At 38.5% G+C, this 16,017-nt stretch overlaps 1 protein-coding gene across 4 annotated transcripts in view; it reads left to right on the top strand.

Annotated features, from left to right (window-relative positions):
• The window catches only part of ST7 (suppression of tumorigenicity 7), a 300,729-nt gene that overhangs the window by 181,761 nt on the left and 102,951 nt on the right, over window positions 1-16,017 (top strand). For 2 of the 4 annotated variants that reach the window (XM_062207690.1, XM_062207599.1), the window contains exons 4-7: window positions 11,207-11,261; window positions 11,899-12,014; window positions 13,319-13,394; window positions 15,528-15,596. In XM_062207690.1, coding sequence (XP_062063674.1) covers window positions 11,207-11,261; window positions 11,899-12,014; window positions 13,319-13,394; window positions 15,528-15,596 — 316 coding nt within the window. The remainder of the gene's footprint in view (window positions 1-11,206; window positions 11,262-11,898; window positions 12,015-13,318; window positions 13,395-15,527; window positions 15,597-16,017) is intronic. The other 2 variants (XM_062207863.1, XM_062207776.1) reach the window with 1 other exon arrangement.

The following is a 16,017-nucleotide window of genomic DNA, read 5'->3' as shown; positions in this document are numbered from 1 at the left end:
CAACAAACTTTGTACAGAGATTTCATTCCAGATATCGATTCAATGTTCTTTTTACAACCTTCAGTTTCAGAGGATTTCCGAGGGATGGAGGGAGGGTGAAGGAGGGAAGGAGTGAGAGGGAACTTTCCCATCTGCTGATTCATTTTCCAAATACCAACAGTCACCAGGGCTTGGCCATCCGAACCCAGAAGCCAGGAACCCAATCTAAGTCTCCCACCTAGGTGGGAGGGACTTGACTTTATCTATCACCTGCTGCTTTGTAGGGTGTGCTCTGGCAGGAAGCTGGATTCAGGAATGGGGCCAGAACTTGAATCCAGGCACTCTAATACACGATGTGGGTATCCCAACCAGTAGCTTAACCACTAGGCCAAATGCTCAGCCGACAATCCTCTTTTTTCTTTTAAAGCTTATTTGAGGGGCCGGAGCTGTGGTACAGCGGGTTAAAGCCCTGGCTTGAAGAGCCAGCATCCCATATGGGTGCCAGTTCTAGTCCTGGCTGCTCCTCTTCCGATCCAGCTCTTTGCTATGCCCCTGCACCCGCGTGGGAGACCCAGAGGAAGCTCCTGGGTCCTGCCTTTGGATTGGTGCAATTCCAGCCCTTGCGGCCATCTGGGGAGTGAATCATCGGAAGGAAGAACTCTCTCTCTGTCTCTACTGCTATCTGTAACTCTATCTTTCAAATAAATAAAATAAATCTTTAAAAAAAAGATTTATTTGAAAATCAGTTACAGCCAAAGAGGGAGAGTCAGAGAGAGGGAGATCTTCCACTGCTTCATTCCCCAAATGGCCGTAATGGCTGGGGCTGGGCCAGGCTTAAGCCAGGAATCTGGAACTCCATCCAGGTCTCCCTCATGAGTGGCAGGAGCCCAAGGACTCGGACCACCTTCTGGTGACTTTCCAGGCGGATTATCAGGGAGCTGAACCAGAAGTGGAGCAGCCAGGACTCAAACCAGCACTCATATGGGATGCTGGCATCATAGGTAGTAGCTTAACCCACTGTGCCACAACACTGGCCTCTTAATGCTCTTTTAATGCACACTTTGCCAACCAGCTGTGAGTAGTATGTGACAGCTGTTAGACACACTTATTTCATCCAAAGTGTACATACATGAGACATTGTACTACCCAAGTAAAATTATCTGGGATTTTGTAAACTCATTTACTTTTTGAAAGAATAAGAAAGACCCGGGCAAAACAACGCATGCCTTAACCAGATACTGTAATAAACATGGCTTATTATACTAATGAGGAGCCTTAATCATTCAGTCATATAACCAAAGCAGTTGTGGATAATTGCCACCACTTTGAATCTGCTGTAAAGACCCCACAGATTAAATATGCTCTTCTCTGACTTGAGTTACAGTCTTTGGATGACCCAGAACATTATAGAAAATTAGCAGATTGAAAACGGAATGTATCCTCATTTGAGGCTATTCTGTATGGTGAATACATCTGTATTTTCATTACAGTCTCTTCATGCAGGCTCCTCATGCCGTCTGCCCAATTTAAATCTCTTAACATGGTTCTGTAATGCCATGAAGACGTCATACTCTTCTTATTGCCATAATTATTATGCCTTCTGTCTCAGTGGATACCTTGATTAAGCCTTATTCTTCATATCACTGTTTTTAAAGGATTTAATTATTTTTTATTTGAAAGAATTAAAGAGAGGGATATATATGTATATGTATATATATGTGTATATATGTGTGTGTGTATATATATATATATATATAGAGAGAGAGAGAGAGAGAGAGAGAGAGATCTCTTCCATCTGCTGATTGACTGCCCAAATGACCTTGATGTCCATGGCTGAACCCGCTGAAGCCAGAAGCCTGGAGCTTTCTCTGTGTCTCCCATGTGGGTGCAGGGGCCCAAGTACTTGGACCATCCTCTGGTCCAAGTGCATTCCCAGGTGCATTAGCAAGGAGTTAGTTTGGAAGTACAGCAGCTGGAACTTGAAGTAGTACCCATATAGGATGTCAATGCTGCAGGCACCTGTTTAACCTGCTGTGCCACAGTACTGGCCCCTTCATATGAATCTTAATGCCATTCTTTCAGCTGTTATAGCAGCTTTATAAGGAAGAACCTAATTTTTATCTTTTAAAAATTTATTCAGCATTAATAACCAAGCCATTTTCAGTTTTATTTGTGTTGAGTTTCTGCCTGGCTAAGACTGAGCTTTTGAATATTATTGTTAATTCAATTCCATTAGTATTTAGTGAGTGCCAACTCTATATTCTGTTCATATCCACCTGAATAAATACAGCGTTTATGATCTTATCACATGTTCAACCAGTTGCCTTTAGAAAAAGTGAGGTGGGCATTTGATGTGACAGTTACGCTACTTAGGATGTCCACATCCCATATTGGAGTGCCTGGGTTTGAGTTTGGTCTCCATTCTTGTTCCCAGCTTCCTGTTATTGTACACCCTGGGAGGCAGCAGATGATAGCACGAATAATTCAGTCATTGGAACTCATGGAAGAGCCTAATGGAGTTCTGGGCTCCTAGCTTCAGCCTCGCTTAGCCTCAGCTGTAACAGGCATTTGGGGAGTGAATCAGTGGACAGGATTCATTCATTCTCTCTCTCTCTCTCTCTCTCTCTCTCTCTCAGATAAATAAGTCATAAAGTTTATGAAAGACAAATGAAAACTTGTCTAAGTATACCTAGGGCCCAATCTGCTTGATTTTTGAAATTTGGTCTTCTAATATGTGGCTAACTCAAACAAACACAAATTATGATATGAAAGTACTAGATCATCAAGGGACTAATGCTGTTTTCCATTTCTCCTGTGATGATTTTTATTTTTGAAATAAAAATGTGTAAAGTGCAATGTCTGCATTTATCTCTACCCTTAAGCACTCTGTATTTCATAGTCTGACTTCAACTAAGTATAAAGGAGAAAGGAGACTAAAAGAACCTTTAGGGTAATCAATACTCTTTCCTTAAAATAGAGAGGCTTGTTTTGAAAATTCCTATTACCTTCATAATAATAAAATGAGTATAGGCTGAATAACAGAAGGATGAATCTACTTATTTTTCTGGAACATCGTAAGTCACCTCTTTGCTAAACTTTACATGAAATACAATGTGTCTAATGAAATCTCATGGATATTACCATAGGCAGTTTGATGGCATTGTTTATGTGAGAAAAAGCATAGACAAGGCTAAAAAAAATTTTAAGTTTTTAGTTATAATCATTGGTCTGTATGAAAAATCAGTGTTCTTTGCTTAAAAAAATCATTGGTTTTGACTAAAAGCTGAAAATCCTGGCTTACCTACAAATGATTTGGAATAGGGTGGTGGGGTGAGGAGTTATGGTTACAGGGCTGATTGTGAATGTTTTTAAGTTTTTGCATCTGTGCAAGAGTAACTGAATTACAGATGCTCTCAGAATTTGCAATGATCTTTATCTGTGAGCAAGTTGAGAAATGGAGTTAATCATTCAGTTTCTTACTCTACCCAGACTACAGCTTATATTCAGTTGAGGTTACCATTTGGGAGCATTCTACTTGTTTTACTTTGTTTGAGAGATAAACTGTATTCCTCCTTCCTCCCTGCTCCCAATATTCGTTTTCTGATAACCATGCTGATATATTTCATCATATGACTGTGTTTCTTACCATTTCTTAATTTAACTTAATTAGGTGCCAATGATACATGGGGATTTAAAATGTGATTATGTCTTCCTGTTTTAAGAGAAGGAGTTTTCAGAGCTTAGTAACTTTTTTTCCCCTTTAGTTTGAAAAGCAGAGAGACAAATGAGACAGAGATCATTCATTCTCTAACTCAACTCTCTCAAATGCCCATATCAGCCAGGGCTGGGTCAGGCTGGAGCCAGGAGCCCAGAATTCAATGTGGGCCTCCCACGTGGGTGGTAGGGATCCAGCTATTTGAGCTGTCATCTGCTGCCTTCCATGGTGTGAATTAACTGGAATCACAAGTAAAGTTGAGACTCAAACCCAGGTACTTGAATGTAGGGTGTAGGCATCCCATGTGGTGTTTTAACTGCAAGGCCAAAAGCCTACCCCACCAGTAACACTTTAATTTTGAGTTTATAGGAACATCTCTTTGATAATTTGGCCAGTTTTCAAATAAAATACCTTGACGACAAGATGCTCTATCACATGAAGAATATCCCTGCCAAAGTCCAATTTAAATTATCTAAGACACTTTAACAGCTTCTTGGATAGAACCAGATCTCTAAACAAACTCTAGGGTAGTTACCTGGATTCCTGTCACAAATCCCATCTACTCTTTTATTTTAATCCCATTTACTCTTTGTAAGAAATGTATATTGCAAAATCTAAATAATTTTAATAATTGGATTTAACTATACATCTAAATTCTAGATTAAAATTCATTATATTGCTAGAGACAGTTCAAGCACTAATTTAATGAAGATAATAAAGAAAAACAGTGGAGATGATGAGTGGAAGAAAAATTCTAAGAGCTTTGTAGATCCCAGATTTTTTTTTAAAGATTTATTTATGTTATTTGAAAGGCAGAGTTACAGAGAGAGTAGGAGAGGGGTGGGTGGGGAGAGGGAGGAGAGAGAGAGAGAGAGAGAGAGAGATCGATCGATCAATCGATCGATCGATCTTCCATCCACTGGTTCACTCCTCAAATGGCCCCAACAGCCAGGGCTGAGCCAGGCCAAAGCCAAGAGCTTCATCTGTGTCTCCCACTTGCAGAGGCCCAAGGACTTGGGCTGTCTTCCACTGCTTTCCCAGTAACATTATCAGGGAGCTGGATTGGAAGTGAAACAGCCAGGACTCAAACTGGCACTTGTATGGGATGCTGGCATCGCAGACATTGGCTTAACCCCTCAACCCTAATCCCAGATTCTCATACCAGAAAACAAATTACTTTCTCCATGGAAGGCCATATAATTTTAAGACTAAGACTCTTGGCATCTGCTATCAGCTCTACATGATATTATCTCATTTAATTCTTATAATAAGCCCATGAAACAGCAACTCTTGTTATCTACATTTTATGGTTGAAGAATGTCAAGTCACCTGTTTACAACCACCTGACTGTCTGGGCATCTTACTTCAGAATCCAAGTTCGTAAGCACTCAATGAAACATATAAGTGATCCTGTCCAGACTTTCTGTGAGGCCTGGAAAGCCAAGATCAGTGTAACTATTAAGCTGGTAAAATAGTTTCATTAAAATTCTATTCTTCAGTGCATGAAGTTATTTCTGAAGTGGCATGATCCCAGCTTACTTAAACAGCTCAGTAGCAGGGTTGCCAATGTCTGGGAGCCCAGGCTTTGGACTCAGACAGATGTGGCCCTAATCTTAGCTCTATCCTTTGTATAGAAGTGACCTTGGACCAGTCCTTTAACTCTCCTGTATCAATCCTGAGGACCACCATTTGACAATGTCCTCTAGATGGACTGAGTTCTCTAAATGTGATGCAGGGGAATGGGGCAACCACTTAGAGATTTAACTGCGTGATCAATTTGGCTTCCTCACTAGTGCAAAAACTCTTTTACATGTACACATGGCAGTGCTTGCATTTCCAGTATTTCCTTTAGCAAAAATGCAAATTGCTACAGGCCAAGTTGCTACATGGAGTTGCTCTCTAATAGTCTCAGTGAGAGTGCATGTACTTGCTAAAACCTAATACATGTGTTCACAGAGATTCTCTTGGCCAATGGTTATTACATCTTTTTAAAATCTTTGCCATTAAAATTTGTGTTCTGATACAGATTATATCTCTAGTTAAATGGTGAAAATTCCTAAAAAGTTTTAATTGTTTTTATTTTAAAGGCAGAAAAAGACAGAAACAGACTGAGATCTTCTGTCTGCTGGCTTATTCCCCAAATGCCCACAGTATTTAGGGCTGGGCTAGGCCAAAGCCAGCAGCCCAGAACCCAGCCTGGGTCTTGCACATGGATAGCAGAAATCAAACCACCTGAACCACTACCTGCTGCCTCCCAGGGTCACATCAGCAGAAAGCTGGACTCAGAAGCAGAGCAGAGACTCAGACCCCAGCATTATAATATGAGATGTGGGGATCTGAAGCAGCTTTTAAATTGCTTTCAAATTCCCGTCCCCTAAAATAGTTTTAATTACTTATGACTATTTATTTAATAAACTTATTTAACAATACCCATGTTATTTGGTGGAGTTGATTGGCTTAGGTTAGAAATGGGCCAGTGCTGTGGTGTAGTAGGTTGGGTCTCTGCCTGTGATGCTGGCATCTCATATGGGTGCTGGTTCAAGTCCTGGCTGCTTCACTTCCAGTCCAGCTCCCTGCTGATGGTGTGGAAAAGCAGTGGAACATGGCCTAAGTACGTGGGCCCCTGTACCCATGTGGGATACCCAGAGGAAGCTCCTGGCTTCAGATGGGCCCAGCTCTAGCTGTTGCAGTCATCTAGAGAGTGAACCTTATCAAATTTGAGATTCTGAGAAGAGATGATACTGTATCAGTGTAAGAAAACTTCCTGAGACCCGCATTGTGGTGCAGCAGGTTAAACCATTTCATGCAACACTGGCATCCCCTATTGGAGCACTGGTTCAAAGTCCCAGCAGCTCCACTTCCAATTCAGCTCCCTGCTAATGCACCTGGGAAAGCAGCAGAAGATGATCCAAGTACTTGGTACCCTACCACCCACATGGGAGATCTGGATGGAGCTCCTGGCTTTGGCCTGGCTCACCCTTGGCCATTGCAGCCATTTGGGGAGTGAACTAGTAGATGGAAGATTTCTTTTGCTCTCTGTCTCTGTCACTCTGCCTTTCAAGTAAATTGAATAAATCTTCAAATAGAAGAGAAAGAAAATTCCCTAAGCTATAACTTAGTCATTTCCATGATATATCTTAAAGTCTCACAAGTGTGTGTGTGTGTGTGTGTGTAGGGGGAGGGTTGCCATCATTTCTTTTTTGTTGTTTTTAAATTTAGGAAAAGGCTTCAGTGTTAAGTAGGACATACAATATTTTCTTTCATGTGATTAAAAGTCCTGTGACTTTAGAATTGGGTTCTTGTTTTTCCCTTGAAGACTGTGACAAGGAAGAAAGTCTGGTTCTCACAGTATACTTACTCCTTCGATAGAGCTTCTTTAAGTGAGGTCAGATGGTGGTTCAATAAAGTACCCTTTTCTCTTTCCTACCCAGTCCGTGAGTTCCTCTAAGTCATAAACTGTATCTCTCTTTGTACCCTAGGGTCCAGTGCAAGGATTAATGCATGCTAGTCAATACACCTTGATAACACACAGTCCTGTGAGCAGTGGGGTGGCAGTCTAGAGGAGTAACTGATTATGGAAAGGCATGAATTAAATGTGACTGCAGGCCGGTGCCGTGGCTTAACAGGCTAATCCTCCGCCTTGCGGCGCCGGCACACCAGGTTCTAGTCCTGGTTGGGGTGCCGGATTCTATCCCGGTTGCCCCTCTTCCAGGCCAGCTCTCTGCTATGGCCAGGGAGTGCAGTGGAGGATGGCCCAAGTGCTTGGGCCCTGCACCCGCATGGGAGACCAGGAGAAGCACCTGGCTCCTGGCTTCGGACGCCGGCCGCAATGGCCATTGGAGGGTGAACCAACGGCAAAAAGGAAGACCTTTCTCTCTGTCTCTCTCTCTCACTATCCACTCTGCCTGTCAAAAAAAAAGAAAGAAAAAAAAGAAAAAAAATGTGACTGCAACTAGTGAATGGTGAGGCAGAGGACTGAAAATGAAAAAGACTTGAGCTTGCTTTTACAAGCCCTGGATGCTAGTGAGCATTATTTTTCTTTTCCCAATTTTTTTTTTTTTTTTTGTCTTCCACATAGACATCTGTAATTGCATACTTTGAGAACTCAGCAAGTGTTATTCCAATATTTATTGCTTCTCTTTCTCTTGAATTGCATTCTGTCAGCAATTTACTCTACTACTGAGTGCTATAGATGGTACCACCAAGAGCATGTTTCTGGGTCCAGTGCTATAGCGTAGTAGGTTAAGCTGCTGCCTGCAATGCCGGCATCCTATGTGGGCACCAGTGTGATTCCCGGCTGCTCCTCTTCCAATCCAGCTCCCTGCTAATCTGTCTGGGAGAGCAGTGGAAGATGGCCCAAGTCTTTGGGCCCCTACACCCACATGGGAGACCCCAATGAAGCTCCTGGCTTCAGCCTGACCCAGCCCCAATTATTAGAGCCATTTGGGGAGTGAACCAGTGGATGAAAGATCTCTCTCTCTCTCTCTCTCTCTCTCTGTCTCGTTGTATCTCTGACTTTCAAATAAATAAATGTAAAAGAAAAAGAGCACGTTTGTTCCATCAGAACATATTTTGAACGAAAACTATTAATGACGTTAACAAATCCTTGGTGAAGTTCCAGTCAACTTTCAGTGCTTCCCAAGGGCACTAAACTTGTTGATGTAAATGGAAAATAGAAAATTAACTTTTGGAGGTAAAATTTTTTATCTGATTTGAAAAAAGGAATTTATTCCTAAAAGGCGCAAATAAGAAATGGGGCCTCAGGTGGAAAAACTCTTCCTCTCTTGAGAGGGAATTCAGTTTCTTGATTGAAATCGTCATAGTATGATATGTTTGGCTTTTGTACTCTTTGTCCCTATCATGAAACCATCAAGCAGCCTCATACTTACGGGATGTGTTCCTAAGAGTGATTCCAGACTGACTTTGTAGTGAAGGGAAGATGATGGCAGCGACTGAAGTGAAACTTTAATGTGTGTTCTTACTTTGATCTCTAGATTGCTCACTCCTTAGAGGAGAAGTACAAGTGCATCCTCAATTCACAGAACATAATAATTAAGACATTTTTTATGTACTTTAGCATGTGTTTTTTTTCTCACTTAAAACATTTTACATCTGTTTACTACTTAGATCTCTGTTTCGAATATCAGGATAGTTGAAAACACTAAGTACAGAACACATTTATGACACAAGTGTTAACAAGGATTTTTTTTTTTTTTTAAGTTCTGTTCGCTAATGGAACCCATAGAAGCAATATTTCACAATGTTTACTGCACCCCCTGCTGGCTATATTGTGCTATTTCCTAAATAAAGATAGCATATTTAGATACTGTTTAGTGGTTAAGTATGCACATTTCTCTTTGGAGTATTTTTTCATTTAGCAATAATTTGAATTTCATCTGATATATAATGAAGTTTCAATCCTAACTAAGGGCAGTTTTCTTTATGATTTGTCAATTGATGTTTGAGTAGTGCTATCTTTCCAGGCAGTATAATAATGTATTTATTGGAAAAAATATTTGCCATAATCTTTTTACTTATATTTCAGATACCATTCAATAGAAGAGCATATCTCCAAAATGTCCCTGTTTTATTGTAAATGGTTCTACCATGAAGCTCCTTGTACACAAATCTGTGTGCATGTTTATTGTAAGCTAAATCCAATCCTTACAATATTCATGAAGCTTTTTTTTTTTTTTATTTGACAGAGAGAGAGAGAGAAAGAGAGAGAGAAAGACAAAGAGAGATCTTTCTCTGCTAGTTCACTTTCCAAATAGCCAGGGTTGGTCTAGGCCTGGAACTCCATCTGGGTCTCCCACGGGGGTGGCATTCTGATAAGGGATTCCAGTGTCACAGTTGGTGGCTTAACCCAATGTGCCACAACACTGACCCAATCGTGAAGCTGTAAGACAAGCACTTTGGATCTTGGAAAAGATTATCAAGGGAAGGGCTGACAGTAGCATAGCCCTAAGAGTTATACCAGCCACATGGGAAGAGGCCTTGATTGCTTGGCTCCCCAGTGTGTTTCAAGTTATGATCTCATGTTAGTGTACTAGTGACCCCTCCAAGGGCTTCTGTGTTTGTAGAAAAATAATTATTTAAAGAGGGCATGGTTCTCTAGTTAGTGCTGTGTGAAGTGATGGCCATTGGATCTCAGTTTCTCAAGAACAGAATTCAGAGGTGCTCAGCTAAATGAACGAAGATTATTTCCTAAATGGCAAGTTAAGCTAAGTAACAAAACACCTAGGGTAACTATTTATAAACACTGTGGAAATTTTAAGTAGAATCCTGTCCTCATTGAAAAATAAATTCATCTTCTTTAAATGAAACCATGTATTTCTATTGTATGTATAACCTTCATTTAATGTGTTAACATATTTATTGGGTTTACACACAGTGTTGTCATAATGCTCTGTTTTCTCTATTATCACACTGTGTTGTAATTGATGATTTGGGGTGCTCAGATCAATGTTCATTGTATGTATGTATGTACAGAACTGAGGGTAGTATCCTAGAGAATCCCCATATGGCCTTTTAATGTCCTTTGAATTTCTGCAATAATGGCTCATTTTTGTGTGTATATGTTGTTGGGTGTGTTTTTGGCTGGTCTCTCACACACACATAAATGTTTTGAAATTACTAACTTATTTTATTTTCTAATAAAACCTTATTCATCCAAATAAATCTAATATTCTGAATCAGTAGAAAGTCTTAATCATAGGGTGTTTTAAAATAACTGTAGTTTATTAGTCACACCCTTATTATAAAACAGTCTTAAAGCTAATGATTGACTTTTTAAAGTTAAAGTTCGGTGGTTCTGAGTTTTTGTGGTCTTTGTACAATGAAAAAGTACAATCTATTAGTACAAACAATATTTAATATTACTATGATGATTAGTACATGTGTCTGTGTGAGTAAATGATGTTAAAATGTCTCAAGAAAATTTATTTTCATAGCGTTTCTGTCTTTAGTAATTGTAATTAAATTTCTTGTCACTCCTCTTCTGGAAGGCACAAGCACTCTAGTGAATTATCAAAAATTATAAATTAGCATAAACCATAATTAGAGTCAGGCTCTTTTCATATTGTACTCTAGAGCTTAAATTTAGCTTGTCATGTATGACATTATTGGAGATATATTTTAGAGGAGCAGAAAGTAAAGTTTTACTTTTATCTATAGCTTTTACCTATAACTTAAAAAGTAAATTCATAGAATCTAGCTGGAGACCTTTAAATAATGATAGAAATTGTGAACTAACTGATTTTGGCTTAAACCTTCATCTTCTAAATGAGGAAACTCAGACATGGAGAGATTAGGTTAAACTTTCCAAAGTCCTAGTGTCTGAGCCACATTTTCTGATTAACCACTCAAGAGTTTTTCCATGTGGCTTCCCATGTGAAGGATAGAGAATAAAATTATCTTATCAAATAGCCAGGAAGGGTGTTTTGCTGAATTAATTAGCTCATAGTGTCACTGAACTTATGTATAACATTTTCATATTTCTCTTTGTTGCAGAATGCAAAGTATGGCGAAATCCACTAAATTTATTTAGGGGTGCTGAATATAATCGGTAAGGATTTTGACAGCTTGGGAAACAAATGGATCTGGTTCAGAGAGCAAAGGCAACAGCAAATGTTGGTTCACTTAGGGGTCACATAACAGCCTATTTAGTGCTTCCGTATTTTGATGCTATCCGCAACTGTTTTGATTATTCTATTTTATAAACATTTTAACATAGGAATTGGGATAATGTATAAAAGTGTATAGTTTTCAGAATTTTTCTATATAATTTTTGTATATATTATATAATTAAACATTTTGATGCTTACTTGAAGCCTGGCTATAAAGATGCCAAAGAAATTATGTTGGAATTTTAATTTAGTAAAGTTATTCAGATAATTTAGAATATTATAATTTTTTTGGGAAAAATCTGTTCATAATGCTAATTAGGAAAAGTTTTCATTAGCAAGGTCTAATAAAACTTTAAGACAAAAATATAGGGGAAAACCTTTACTTCTTTCTTCCTGATGTGACTCCTAAAGGGAGAATAGGGTGATTTTTTTGAAAGCCTTTTTTTTAATTTATTAGCAAAATTATTTTAGTATTTAGCTAACTATTTATGTTTCAACTTCTCTGCAACTTAATATTTTATAAGAATTGCTTTCCTCTCTCAAAATTCCCCCCCTCCTCTTATTTTCCCTTTACAGATACACGTGGGTGACAGGACGAGAACCTCTGACCTACTATGACATGAATCTTTCTGCCCAGGACCACCAGACATTCTTTACCTGTGACTCGGACCATCTACGTCCTGCAGATGCAAGTATGGAAAATCCCTCTGATAACTGCTGGGTGGGAAGATTTTTTCGCTTTATGTATCAAGATTTCTGCATTTAGAATATCTATTCTTTAAAAATTCCAATAATTAAAATATTGTTGGTTAGGAGAACTCAGAATTCTGACACTTAAATAAAGCTTTATCACAATGAAGTATCAATGTACAAATGAATTCCTTTGTTATAATTGAAAACATGATTTTAAAGAATATATCAAAGATTCACATATTTTGAATAAGTATTAATTGTATATGAAGCTAATTAAATTCATAGTTGAAATGGAAAGAAAGACTTTATATCACTGATGTTCTAATTAAAAATTGGGATTCCCAAGATTGAACTTCCCACAATGCACTCATATTCACAATATGTTCTCATGTATGAAAACTCAGTTTGCAGGCAAATTTTAGGAACACATACACATGTTAAGCAAAAGGCTACTACATTTTTAGTGACCCAATTCATATAATTCCTAAAATGGTTTAAAAGTGTTCTAATATCCAGAGTCTGAAATAAATGCTCAGGAAAATGACCAGAAGTTATGTTGTGCCTAAGTAGAATAAAGAGATAAGTTGTGATATAATCTCCAAATATGTAAAATAATAGGTGTTCTCTAACACAAATGATATCAATGTACCCCAAGAAATATAATACAATCTTGGTTAGAGTGCCTTTTCCTAATTCCTTTAGTCCATTAGATTTACATCTATTGTTTCATGAGCACAGAAGGTTTGCTAGTAGAAACAGAACAGTACAATAGACAGAATGTATTTGGGCGATGTTTTCAGGTTTGGGCTGACCATCTTGGTAATGAAATACTCTTTTGTAATTCAAGCTGAAAGCCATTAATTAATTAATTAATTTTTTAATTTTTTATTTCATAAATGTGAATTTACAAAAGTGCATCTTTGTATTGTTGTGGCTTCCCCCCCAACCTCCCTCCCTCCCGTGGCCCTCCCCTCTCCCTCTCCCATCCCACCCTTTATCGAGTTTCATTTTTAATTACCTTCATATACTGAAGATCAACTTAGTATATACTAAGCAAGGATTTCAACAGGCTGCATTCACACAACCGCACAAGGTATAGGGTATTGTTCGACTAGTAGTGTTTTTAAGTTTCATAGTAAAACACATTAAGGACAGAGATCCTACATGGGGAGCATGTACCCAGTGACTCCCATTGTTGATTTAACAATTGGAAAGCCATTAATTTAACTGTTGTTGCATGTTGAGTCTTCATTATGTGTACTGATTGACTTGCTTTTCTCCTTCTCTCTCTTTTTAAAAATAGTAATGCAGAAAGCCTGGAGAGAAAGAAACCCTCAAGCTAGGATTTCTGCAGCACATGAAGCCTTGGAGATAAATGAGTAAGTCAGGGTAAATCTTGTTGTTGAAGAAGATATATTATCCTTTGCTGAATATATTGTTTCCATTGATGGGATACTTATAATAAGGATTAAGGATTATGGGTGATGTTGCTTTTTTTGTTGTTGTTGGAATGAAGGACAGCCATGTGGAGGTGATTTTAGTCATTTTAGAAAGCAATTCATTGACTTTGTTATGATGCTAAGTTAAATCCTTCAAGAGCTATTCTAGGGATATTGTGAGGACATAAATACAATTCTTCATGTATCTAAAACATTCGATGGGGAAATTTTTCCAAATACAGAATACTCATCTTTCACATTTTCCAAGCAGAACTTCTGCTATTAGAGGGAACGTAATAAAGACTTAAGGTGAAAAATAACATTTAAAAAATTTTTTAAGACCAAGACAAAGATAAGAAGAAATGTTGTGCTTAGTATTGTAAAAACATTCTGTGGGTTACCAACAAAGGCTGGGACATCTTTTCTGGAGATCTCAGAAAATGAGAAATTCTTGAAGTTGAAGTCATAAAAATTCAGGGTTGGCAGAGACCTTAAAGGTCATTTAGCTCAACCACCCATCTGTTGCTTGAATCACCTCAGCACTCTCCTTGCCAAGTGGTCATTGTTAAACTATTTTGTGATTTGTCTGAAGAAGGTTACAGAGTCTTCTTCAGAGGTCTTAGCAAGAAAACAGAAAAAAAAAAATTCTCTTGAGAGTTGGAAATCCTGCCATTGTAACCTGTTGATCTATTTGGTTTCTGATTCTGTCATGCAACATGTTTATTTTTCAATTTCTTATCATCTACAAATTTAATATGCCTGCCTTCTGTGTGTCATCCATGTTTCTGAGAAAAATATCAGGGCTAGGAATAGAACCCTGTGACATGACAAAGAGAAACTCTGCCTCTCCCCCACCCCCCAGGTTCATGTCTTCATGAATCACCACCCTTTGGTGTAGTTCAGCCAATTACTAAGCCACCCAACTATGTTTCAATCCAGATTTCTCCATTTTGATCTTAAGAACCAGGTGTAGCTATGGATCTTCAATTTATCATAACTCTATTGAGTGAATTAAGCTAGCAAATCTGATTTATTTATTCCTGGTGAATTTAAGCTGGCCTCTAATGGTTACTATATTCTTTGTAAAGTGCTTGGAGACTATCCTGTTAATAATCCATTAGAAAGTCTTTCCAAATTATTGTTCTGTAGTTTGGGAAGTCTGCCTTCTTCCATTTTTAGAAGATTTGTACTACATTTGTCATCTCATCTTCTAGTACTTCTCCATTCTTTGTGATTCCTCAACTATCCACAGAGCTATTCCATGGCCTACCCAGGTCAGCTGGCTTCTTGTGATTTGCCCATCCCAGTATAGTAACTCATTTAGAATGAATCAGTTATTTGCTATCTTACATCTTTTTACCCATTTCAGAGTTTAATTTCTTCTCCCCTTTTCAATCTGACAATCATTCTCCTTGATAGAGAAGCCAGGAACAAAAAGGGAGTAAGAGAGGAGCTTTGCTTTCTCTTTATCTACTGCTATTGACAAAAAACTTGCCTTGTTTTGGTGTTGTTGCTGTGTTGTTTGTCCATTTGGCTTATTTGTTTATGTTTTGGAGAACTGGAGTCAGATATAGGGTCCTAAATATTATTTAAAAACAGGGAATAGATGGTTGTCTTTAGCATTTTTGTTTTGTTTTGTCTTTATTTTTTGCAAGTCTCAGCTAATTTGGAGTTTTAGCTCTCCTGACATTATTCTTATAAATTCATTCCACTCTCTTATAGTCCCTCATTACATACTCTCTTTCCATCTTTTTTTTTTTTTTTTTAACATGCCCTTTAAAAATCTGACCAGGGAAAGATCTCTGTGAGGCCATGATAGTTACTTAAGTGCTGCCCATCTTTTCTTCCTGAGAGGATCGTTTGTGGTTGTTGTTACAATTGGACATTTGAAAGCTGTTCAACCCTCTTCCACCGTTTTTCCTTCTCAGTCTCATACCATTAAATCATACCTCTTTTCTTTGAATTTTTTGAAGTCCACCTTCCCTTCTTTGATAATCCAGAATGACATCGTAAGTCTTTCTGAATGTTCCTATCAGTTCTCATTTCACCAACTATTTTTTTCTTCTTGGTCAGAATTAGGTCCAGAGTTGAAGTTCCCCTAATTGCTTCCTCTACCATCTGGGAGATAAAATTGTTACCAAAGTAAGTCAAGAACCTGTTGGGTGCCCTCATTCTAACCAAATGAGACTTGTAGTGGCTATCTGGATGGTTGACACCCCATCACCACACTTCTTGCTTCTGTATGTGTATTGTGTTGTGACAAGGATGCATCATCTCTATCTTCCATTGAGCTGAGCAGTCTGTTCTGTACTCCCCAACCATTAGCACTTCTATTGCTCTCTCGTTTTTCCTTCACTCACAAGCTCTTAGCATGTTTCTACCCCAACCTCATGAGTTTCCACCTAGATATATGTTTCTTGGCTAGTAGTGCTACTCTGCCTCTCCTCATAGGAATACTATTTGAAATATGAATAAGCAAAGCAAGCAAGCTAGCCACAACCATCCTTGAATTCCCAGCCCACCAACTGCTGTCTTACAGCTAAGTCCTTTGATGTTGTATCTA

The sequence above is a fragment of the Lepus europaeus genome, chromosome 1 (genome assembly GCF_033115175.1).
Source record: "Lepus europaeus isolate LE1 chromosome 1, mLepTim1.pri, whole genome shotgun sequence".
Lineage (NCBI taxonomy): Eukaryota > Metazoa > Chordata > Mammalia > Lagomorpha > Leporidae > Lepus > Lepus europaeus.
The sequence above is the reverse complement of the archived record's forward strand: the minus strand, read 5'-3'. Positions and strand labels throughout refer to the sequence as shown.